Source organism: Sabethes cyaneus, chromosome 2 (assembly GCF_943734655.1).
Source record: "Sabethes cyaneus chromosome 2, idSabCyanKW18_F2, whole genome shotgun sequence".
In the NCBI taxonomy this organism is placed as follows: domain Eukaryota; kingdom Metazoa; phylum Arthropoda; class Insecta; order Diptera; family Culicidae; genus Sabethes; species Sabethes cyaneus.
The window spans coordinates 6380403-6391177 of NC_071354.1; the positions used below are offsets into that span (position 1 = coordinate 6380403).

General features: G+C 41.7%; 1 protein-coding gene and 1 pseudogene across 1 annotated transcript; both read right to left on the bottom strand.

Annotated features, from left to right (window-relative positions):
• Nucleotides 1-3296: 3296 nt before the first annotated feature.
• Nucleotides 3297-5998, bottom strand: LOC128733400 (uncharacterized; annotated as a pseudogene).
• Nucleotides 5999-6359: 361 nt separating this feature from the next.
• On the bottom strand, nt 6360-8218 carry LOC128733402 (putative polypeptide N-acetylgalactosaminyltransferase 9). The gene is made up of 3 exons (XM_053826967.1): nt 7681-8218; nt 6802-7619; nt 6360-6749 (listed from the first exon to the last, which is right to left on the bottom strand). The coding sequence occupies exons 1-3, from the start codon at nt 8216-8218 to the stop codon at nt 6360-6362; spliced, it is 1746 nt and encodes a 581-aa protein (XP_053682942.1).
• Nucleotides 8219-10775: the final 2557 nt, after the last annotated feature.

A 10775-nucleotide genomic window follows, 5' to 3' on the forward strand; every position in this document is an offset into this window, starting at 1 on the left:
CAGGGCATGTCTGCATCTTCAGGCTGAGAGACCCCTGCTACAACTCCGACTATCAGGACCGAAATGAGGTTGATGGCCCGACACAGTACGGGTGTTGCGATTCGTCCTAAGGGTCACTAAGGGCTATTGGGTCAGAGACAACAGGGGCCTTGTTGTAGTCCCTTCCGGTTGAAACTCAGCAGCTGATTTATAAACTTAGCATTACAGGACTCTAGCAGAATCGTAACCAGCAGAACCTCTGTGGGCAAAAACATGGATGGGGCAGAGCGATCTGGGATATTCACGCGTACTTGTCTGGAGACCCCTGCCACAACTCCGACCCCTAAATTTCGGGACAAAAATATTTGCGGTTAAACAGCATGTCTCAGCTCAATGTGGCCTTCGGCAACTTTTTGAATAAAATATTGATGCATATTTTGAAGGGGTCGTCCGATATTTACGTGTTACTTCAACAACAATTTAAGTAATAACTTTTTGAGTAAACCTTTTTTTACCTTTTTGGATTCAGAATATTAAAGATATTTCAATTTCAAGTATTTTTTCTGAAGATATCAAACTTCTACCTTTTACTCATTTTCACCAATAGACCTTTGTTTATAAACGACCCCTCAAATCACATTTCTTCTTGTAACATGTTTATTTCAACAGACAGCTCAATGTGATGTTCTAGAAAATATTTTGCACATAAAAGAGGAATATTTTTGCTGAAGACTGTTTTGCTTTATATGCATTAATTTAATTAATTAATTCAATTCTTCATTGAATGCAATTGTGGCTTTGAAAATACGTGGACGAGGGTTTTACTAGTTTACTTTCAAACCTTACCGCTTACCGCTTACCGCTTACCTTACCGATATGGCACGCAAAAATTTCTGTTTTATTTATATGAGAGTCCTAATCCTCCTACCACAGGGGTGAGGGGTCTCAAACCATCGTAAAATAAATTCATGCCTCCAAAAACCCTCACATGCCAAATTTGGTTCCATTTGCATGATTAGTTCTCGAGTTATGAGGAAATTTGCTTTTCATTTGTATGGAAGCCCCCCCTCCTAAACAGGGGAGGGGTCATAATCCACAATCGAAAAAAACCTTTCTGCTGAAACCCCCACATGCCAAATTTGGTTCCATTTGCTTGATTAGTTCTCGAGTTTCGAGGAAATTTGTGTTTCATTTGTATAGGAGCCCCCCCCCCCTCTTAGGCCATCCTTAAAATTGATCTTCTACCCCCCCATACCACAATAGTTCAAAATAATGGACGCAGTGGTAAGAGTACCCAACAGAAGAGTTGTTTAGTTTCATTCAGTAGTTCAGTAGTTATTAGCATTTGAAATCTTTCATTCAAACGTTACACTTCTATTTTCGTTTTTACAAAGTGCTACCCAGTCCCAGTATAGTAAACAACGACGTAGTCCTACGTCAAAAAATGTTTGTATGCGTTGTTCAACTAAGAGCTGGCTCACTCTTCTCAACAATAACTGGAACGATCTAAGTAGTTTGTATGTCACAAATTGCTTAATCGCTATCCAATAATTTCTTTAGGGCAAGTGTACCAACAGTGGAGCAATTAGGCATCATGCATCAAAGAACTGTTCAATATAAAGCCAAATTTAGCTAAATGTTCATGTATCAACATGGCCTTTGTAGAAAAAAATATTTATTTCTTTAATAGCAATTGGTTTTGGAATGGAAAACGTAGGATATTGAAGAAAAGAAGATTTTTTTTCTATTATAGCTATGTACCTATACTAGAGGTATGGTTCCTGCAATGAAGGGAACGGGTACCTATAGTGGAGGTAGCCAAAAAAGTATGAATATACTTTAATTAAAATTTGTAAAAACTGTATCCTCAGACTTGGGTTAAATTGTAACCAAACGTAACACCCTTCTACGAGTTAATTTTTCATATTTTATATGGTTTTCAAAAATCTCCAGACGTTGGTGCAGGAATGAATTTGTAACGAATGTCTTAAAAATCGGACTTTGGGTATTTCAAGTTGAGTAAATAAACTAAGTAAGTCATAATGAAATATTCCCCAAAGAAATACTATTGTAAAACACTTATATTTCATTTTACTGTTTATTTCATTTTCGTCTTAAATAAGATTCGCAAGAGTCCCACATGAATAGACAAAAATTCTAATTATTTTCGGCTTCAGCTATTTTACTCAATGAGAATATACAGTAAAAGGATGTTAGGATTAACAGGATGTTTTATTATTATATCATAACGCATTAAAAGTTAACAAACGACCAACGATAAAAAATTCAAACGGTTAAATCTATGATGCTGGCTCTAGTTTAAGCGCCTTAAGTAGTTTGCGCTATTTTCCTTTTTGCCGAATATCTTCCGCGTATTTCTTCTGTCGTTTCTTCTTTTGTTTTTCCGCCTCTTCTTGTTTTTGCTTTCTGATCTTTGAATTCTCTATTTTACGCTGCTCTATTTCATCTCGTTTTTGCTTCCGGATTTCCGCTTTCTCATTCTTTAGCTCTTCGGTTCGTATTTTCGCAAGCTTTCTTTCCTCTACTCTGGTTTTCTTCCTAGCTATTTCATGTTCTTTTTCTTCCTCAAGCAGGCGAATTTGCTCAAGCCGCTCAGAAGCCGTCAATACCGGGTGAAATTTCCTTTTGTAGTTTCGTTGAATGGTACTTCTACAAGGAGTTGGTGGAGTCGGAAGTAATGCGGTCAGGCTTATTTCACGACTTGGAGCGATATTTTCCTTTTCCTCGCTAATTACGCATCCCCACGTTCTGTTGCTCTCTTCCTGTACAAAAACATCCCCACGCACCTCCTCAACAAGTACTAAATCCTCCTGCTGGTTCATATCACCGGGTAACGAATATTGCGAATCGATGGGCATCAACAACATCTCATAAAGCTGCTGAACGATTTTTCCTTCTTCAGAGCTGGTTGAGCCGTTACCAAAACTATTTATGCGTTCCCTACCTATGCAGTCTATTGCAGCCTGAATCGTGGACGTAGGAATAATAACCGAATCCTCTAGAATATTTTGTCCTTCAGTCTGTTCGTTCAACCTAGGAAATGCTTCGAATGTAACGGTTGCAACCGGGGTTTTAGAATCTTTAGGATTGACTTGATTTTCGTATACTGTCTTGGCTATACATTTATCGTAGTTAACGTTATCCGCACTGAACGGAAACAGTCCACAAACCCTGAATCCGTTTCTTATGCTGGGCTTTTTTATACCTTTGTTCATTGCTTTTTGCAATACGCCAGGAAAGTGTTTCAACGAGAGATTTTCTCCTCCGTTTTCGATTCGCCAGTCCGATACAACATTCTACCATACGCTTTTGAGAGGTTTAAATATGGATACGTCAGCTGGTTGGATGATTCGAGTAGTGTTTGGATATAATGCAATTAACACGATGCCTAAATCCAAACATAAATCGGCTACCTCGGCAGTTGTATGGGAAGAGTGACCGTCTACGAAGTACAACACCGGAAATTGAACCTTTTTCTTTTCAAGATGTGGGTAGTGAATGTTTTTAATGTACAACATAAAGTTAGTAGTATCCATCCATCCTTTCGGACTCTTTCCGATACCCCAATCGCCAGAAAACTTTCGCAGAACATCCACGGACAAGCGTTGCATAGGCAGAATGACTCCTCGGAGGTACGATTGATCCGTCCGCTCCGAAAGAAAACATAACGGTGATGTTTTTGTGGCCGTCTGCATGCTCGCATTCATAAACATCCTTGCTGCCAGGACTAGTAAGGATTGCTTTTGTTTGCGGATGCAAAAAGAATGACGTTTAGCCTTACGAATCATCCGCGAATGTCAGCCTCTTTAACTTTTGCACTGGCGGACGAGACAGTCTCCGGCGTGCGGAAGGTGATATTGTCGTGCCGACGAAGAAATCCTTTCAGCCATTTCCGCCCTGCAACCAATCGATTTTCTTGAGTCATGAATGTTAGTCATGATAGCTGTAATATATACTAACCTGGAACGTTGTTTGTAAACGGATTGGGTCGCGAATTTGTTTCAAAGAAAGTCTTCACTTTATGTAGCAGTAATTCCTTAACCACCGGAAATCCCTTCTTCTTCATCGTTTTCAGGTATTCTACAAGCTTCTGCTCTTCGCTTTCTGTTAACACGGTGCGTGGTCCTTTTCGGACTTTTGTGGTCCATTTACCACTAAGTCGGTAACGGACGGTAGATTGAGGAACACCATATGCCTTACACACTGCGTAAATTGACTTTTACTTGGAGGTGATCACCTCCATCTAATGGGCGATAGCGACCTCAACGTATTTGCGCTCTGTTTTCATTTCCGAATCCGGCCTTCAATGAATTTAAGGATTGTAATGTATTCTATTGTAGATATACTGTAATTTTTTACCAATTAAAAGCACCGAATTTTATTAAAATTCTAACTGCTTGCAACCAATTTCAACCGTCACTTCTAAAAGTTGAAATGCGACTACTATGTAAACTTGTGCATTTCTGTGTACCGGTATTGGAGCATTGGAAATAAATAGAGAAAATAATAAAATAAGACTATAATGCTCTTAATTAGGTAAAATAATTAGTTTTCTTGATGCTTAGCAGTATAATGTAGCGGAAATATGATTTAACATCATTTTGAACCTTAAAATAATTATGTGAGTTACTTAAGAAAACGTAAGAAACCATATACAATTTAGCATACAAGTTTAAATAGTATTTTTTTCTAGTAATTTGGTATTAAATATAAATATTTTTTTCGAAACGATGATTCTACAATTGATGAAGGGACGGTAAGGGAAAGTAATGAAGAAGGATTTTTTCCGGGAATGAAGGGGAAGGGTGGAAAGGAAGGGGGGGGGCTGGACTGTGTCCAGCGCCTCTGTGGTTCAAAGCTACACGGGTACCAGTGAGCGACACGCCCTGGCAGGTGTTGTGGGTTCTAATCCGGTTATAATCTCTGATTACAGCTTGGTTCGACCCATGCACCTTCCAGCATTGGACAAAAGATAGGAGTCACAACGACAACTTGTTAAGCATAGCTACCTATTACCCCCCCCCCCCCCCTTCCTTTCCACCCTTCCCCTTCATTCCCGGAAAAAATCCTTCTTCATTACTTTCCCTTACCGTCCCTTCATAAATTGTAGAATCATCGTTTCAAAAAAAATATTAATATATGCCTGACCGCATTTCAAGGTCATGACTAAAGTCACGAGTTTGGTCAATTAAATATAAAACATTTTCATCTCAAAAGTTTTGTATGAAGTAATTGAACACAATGTAATCAGTTTATTTGTGCCATTACAGTTAAATTGCTTGTCAGATGGATTTAATTCCGTTACAACCACTATTGGTTCTACCTCCACTAAGGGTACGCTTACCCTAGTCATTAGATGTTTAATTCAAATTAAACTAAAAATAATGTACCCATTTTGTCAGCTTGCCTTAGTGCTTATTTAAAATTATCAGCAGTTTTTTAAATTGATTTGAGTGTTTTGTACTGTATTCGCAAGATTAGGTTCGGCTTATTTTTGATTCACTCCGAAGGAAGTGCGAACGATCCCAAAGCAAAGCAGGGCAATCAATGCCGATATACTCTGCTATACGGTTTTTTCGATTCGCTCATTAAAGTTCCAATTTCAACGCTAGAATTCTGATTATAAAGTCAAATTTAGCTAGTCAAGTTTCGCGCATATGTTGCCGCTGCTAGAGCATATGCAAAAGTCATTTACTTTATGGTTCCGTTATTTCCAAAGATTATGCTAAATTTTATGGCTGCAGATTCGCTATTATATCAGTGGGTCATTATACATTCGTTGTTTTGCTTCTTCCTTCTAGAAGCAACGTTGGTTTAGTTAAAATTATTGAGCTGTACAGTTAGATTTTATGTGGTATCTTGTTTGTTTTAAAAGCAACAAGATAGCAAAATAAACTCCGAAATTATTATCAGTTCACTTTTTTTCAATACACTAATTGATCTTTCATTGTAAAATTATGTACTTTTTCAGCAGTTCTTACCTTACCAGTGCTTCCATATTATCACTAGCCAAATCTAAAAACACTCACTAAAGGAAAATAAACAGTTTAACACGCTGCTCACTTTACATCAAAAGAGAGGCAATATTTCATCTGAAATTGATAATTTGAAGAAAAACAACAACAAAATACTAGCCAGAGCCGCGCTACTTGTAAATACGTTTGACATTTGTGAGTGATCATAGGTTGCTTTGATGCGACACCAAACTCTGCCTAGAATAACATTGAACGTCGATTTTATTTCCATTTTCCGCATGGAAGTATTGGCAAATGTTCGGAAGTAACATTTAGAACTTAAGATATGGACTATCATGTTTATTTCTAATGCTAATTTTCAACAAAAAAACTTAAAACTAAGCCTCACGGGTTGGAAAAAATCGACACGTCCAGCTTGATCAAGTTCACCAACCACATCTGGGCGTCCCGCTTGGCATCGCAGTCTTCCATCTTTAGCGTTTTGTAGTCTTCCAGGTTAACGGCCAAGCACTTGTTGTGCTTGATGCTGCGGAACTGGCCGGTGGCGTTGACGTTTTCCCACTCCTGGTTACCGCGCGCCCGATGACAACCGAACACCAGCACCTTGCCGCTGCCCGTGTAGTCGATACAGTTCCGCCTACTGTTCAGCTCCCGGTAGTAGTTGTGGGTCCAAAATTGGTTGCGCTCCTGGTGATCGCAGGGTGCCATGCGCAGTGATGCTTCCTCCTTTACGTACTCCAAGCAGGTTCCGTTGCCGATTGCTTTGTTTTTCATCTGTAATCAATTCTATTACAATAGAAATTAAAAGTGACAGTTAAAGACTCACCTCTCCCCGGAAGGCTCCCACAACCATCGGATTATGCATCTCGGGGAAAGCATTCTCCACGTAGTAGCGGAAAGTTTTACAATTCGCTTGCTTTCGAATTTGTCTCCGCGAGCACAGCTCGCCAGCTTCATCAACTGGATATTTGGGAATCCCGTAGATATCGTAAATTACGTGCTTATATTCGTCCATCCAAACTTCCGCCAATCGCAGCGAGTTGGCGCGAATCACGTCCTTCGATGTTTGCTGCATGTACGGGTGGCCGGTCTTCTGGATGTGAGCCACTCGAGAGCAGGGAACGGTTACCATCTTGCCACCACACATCCAGCTTTTGATCGAAAGTTCAATATTTTCCACGCCGTAGATTTCAAAGCCCTCATCGTACCAACCGACATGCTCGAAGAACCTCCTGGTGACGGCAAACAGCCCTCCGGACATGGCAGGAGTTTCAAATGGTTCCAACTTGTTTTCGGGTTTGTTCTTCCGGGACCAGCGGCCCCACCAGCCAAAGTTCAGATCCCAGTCGTACGCTCCGTAGAATGCCGGCGCATTTTCCGACCGTAGGTGCATATCATGTTCATCGATCCAGTCGATCGTCGGTATGGCGATGGTGGTCCAGTTGCGAGCTACCGGATCCAGCAGGGCCTCCAACCATCCTTCAATACACTCGACATGGGCATCCAGAAAGGTGAGCACTTCTGCAGTGGCGCTGCGCGCCCCCAGCAAACGGGCTCGCATTAATCCCAATCGTTCCTCGGCACGAATGATCCGAACCTTTGGGTAGGTTATAAAATATTCCTCCAGTTGGGTTTTCAAATGAGCTACAAAAGATTTAGGAAAGTTAGGAAAGCACAAAAACCATTGGTTTGAAAAGGAACTCACGAAGATAGGAGTAATCATCCACCAGAACAATCTCTTTGATCAGCTTTTCCGGGGAACGGTCCAGAATGGAGTGAACCGTTCGCACTAGCACCGACCATGCTTCGTTGTAGAACACAATAACGATTGAAGCCTCCGGTAAATCCTCGAGGTACCTTCCGGGCTCTTTACACCAAGGGTCTCGAATGTCCGGCAGTCTTCTCTTCACCGGAATCAGGTCCGAAATGTACTGATTCAGACCCTGACTGTCGTAACCGAGTTTAACCATTTTACCGATCGATTCTTCCGTGGAACCCAGCTTCACTGCATATCCGAGATCGCCCGGCGGTGTCCATTCGTTGGGATTTTTCGTCGTAGTCGTCGATTCCGAAAGCAGCCTTGCCAGCTGTTCTCGCAGCAAGAGCTGCGCACTTTGACCGCCGTGGGCATTCTTTCCGTTGTTGAGATAGCCTAAGATGCAAACGACCAACACGACGGCCACCAGCACCAGCAAGTGCCGTGAAATCTGTCGGGACGACGCTAGAAGTTTCCGTGGTGACATCCGTCCTGAGTGTGGTTGGCGAAAGGACTGACGACGGACTTTCTCCTGGCTGATAACTGTTCGCCGGCTCCGGAATCGACATAATTTGACCTTATTTTCGAAACACTCAACGACCGTTCGCAAATGATACTAAGAAACAGCACAAGAAAGAATGGAGATGAAAGGGATTTTTTTTTCGGAAAAAAGGAATTATTAACGGGACACAGGATAGCGTCCTCAAAGTACGCCCCATCGTTGAGCTTGTTCGGTTGGTTAACTTCCGTGTCACCGTCACTGACCAACCCGCTGCGCTGCAGCGAAGGCCTAAAGTGATAAAGTCACCAAAACCAGATTTTCGAAACTGCTTTCTTTCCGCGCCAGCCGAGCTGGGTGGGGAGAGGCAAGAATAACGACAAACCGGAAAACCAGTTTATTTTTTCGGTTGTTCTCGTCGAAGATGAACGCTTTTCGCTGAGCCGACTCAGCGCTTAGCGCGCACCGACCGACCGAGTTCTGGCTCGTGTGCTGAACAGGATGGGACAGGTTGCTTACCGTTGCGTTACGGCGCCGTGCCAGGGGGAACGTACTCTAAATGAGCCGCCGCGGATGGCGGCAGATCGTTTCAACTTTGTTTAGCACGTTTCTGGTTGGATCCATTCGGAGAAAGGGACGAGAGAATTTCATGGTTCTTGTTATAAACTTAATTGAATACTTTTTAAGTTAGTTTTCTCTTAAAAGTTATTGACTTTTTTTAACGTGGTTATGAATTAATATGCATGTTGTACCGGAGCATTGTCCTTTTGTTTGATAATTCTTGACAAATCGTTCAATCCTATCTAGTAGGCCATGCTTGTTGATTCTCTGACGTGACGTGATTGTTTTCGGCAGTCCAACAAAAAGAAAAACGACCATTTTTCACAACTTTGGCGAGTGTGAATTGTTGTAAAATGGATTCCACTGGAAGAGTGGAAGTATTGATAAGGAGCGGTACTTGTAAGTAGGCTACTCAACCGATAACCATCTGTGTTTGATTGGTTTTGAATAATTCCACGGTATGTCGTGCCGACCGCAAGACGGTTCAAATAACAATAATCAGTAAGTGACATCTGCTATCTGCTGTATAGTGAACTAGAAAAGTTAAATAACCCAGTTCTACTACGGATTAGTCATTAGATGGCAATCGGTAACTGCAGCCACTTGGGTGTGTAATGTAAACAGTACAGGTGAATTCCACACCGGTGGAGTACCCCTTTCCTGATTGAAATATGCACATATATTTTACGGTTTAGATTGTGAAACATTTGTTTGAACGCTGGTGGGGCAGTTTCTCAACAAGGTAGATAATCACTGGCTGGCAGCGTCACATGTCACAATATGGTACTTCAAAAGTGTGTATAAACTAGATAAATATTCAACGATTTTCAAGTGGTTTTGAAGTAGATCGATAATTTCATTGCTATACGGTTTGAGGGATGTTTCGCAATACCAGACCATCGTTTGTCATTGATATATTTTGGTACGTGTTAGCTTTTATCTTCTTGGCACATTTCAAAATTTATATCTGACTGACTGACTGACTGACTGACTGACTGACTGACTGACTGACTGACTGACTGACTGACTGACTGACTGACTGACTGACTGACTGACTGACTGACTGACTGACTGACTGACTGACTGACTGACTGACTGACTGACTGACTGACTGACTGACTGACTGACTGACTGACTGACTGACTGACTGACTGACTGACTGACTGACTGACTGACTGACTGACTGACTGACTGACTGACTGACTGACTGACTGACTGACTGACTGACTGACTGACTGACTGACTGACTGACGCAAAGCACCTCCACACCGTAATGCTTCCACCTCCGCGCTTAATTGTCTTAAAACATATTATTATTGGCAAGCTTCTCAATAGGTTTTGCCCAAACTCTTTCCAAAACTCCAACGGTTTGTCGAAGAACAAAGAAGAAACTCCGGAGAAAGCAACGTTTGCACCGTATGATGAGTTCGTATATTTGGGAGCTCTGGTCACCGTTGACAACACTACGAGTAAGGAGATTAAACGACGCATTCAAACTGGAAATCGAGCTGATTTTTTCCTCCGCAGGACGCTTCGATCAAGGAGCATTCGCCGCCGCACAAAGCTGACGATGTACATAACGATGGGACAGTAACTTTGTTTATGGAAAACATACGTGCACTTGCCGTATTTGAACGAAAGGTGTTGCGGACTATTTCTGGCGGAGTACAAACGGATAGCGGAGAGTGGCGTAGGCGTATGAATCACGAGTTGTAGTGCCTGCAACTGCCTTGGGATTGAGAAGAAAGAAAACATCATTTATACCGAACCAGTTATCTTATATATAAAAATGGATTTCTGTCTGTCTGTCTGTCGGGATGTTCCTTATAGAATCAAAAACTACTGAACCAATCGGCGTGAAAATTTGCATGTAGAGGTTTTTGGGGCCAGGAAAGGTTTCAGTGACGGTTAGAGACCCCTCTCCCCACTAAGAGGGGGGGCTCCCATACAAATGAAAGACATATTTCCTTATAATGTGAGTACT

Coding starts and splice junctions, on each gene's coding strand:
- LOC128733402 (XM_053826967.1), bottom strand. CDS start 8,218: ATGTCACCACGGAAACTTCTAGCGTCGTCCCGACAGATTTCACGGCAC. Junction 7,620..7,680: donor GGATGATTACTCCTATCTTC/GTGAGTTCCTTT, acceptor AATCTTTTGTAG/CTCATTTGAAAACCCAACTG. Junction 6,750..6,801: donor TGGGAGCCTTCCGGGGAGAG/GTGAGTCTTTAA, acceptor AATTGATTACAG/ATGAAAAACAAAGCAATCGG.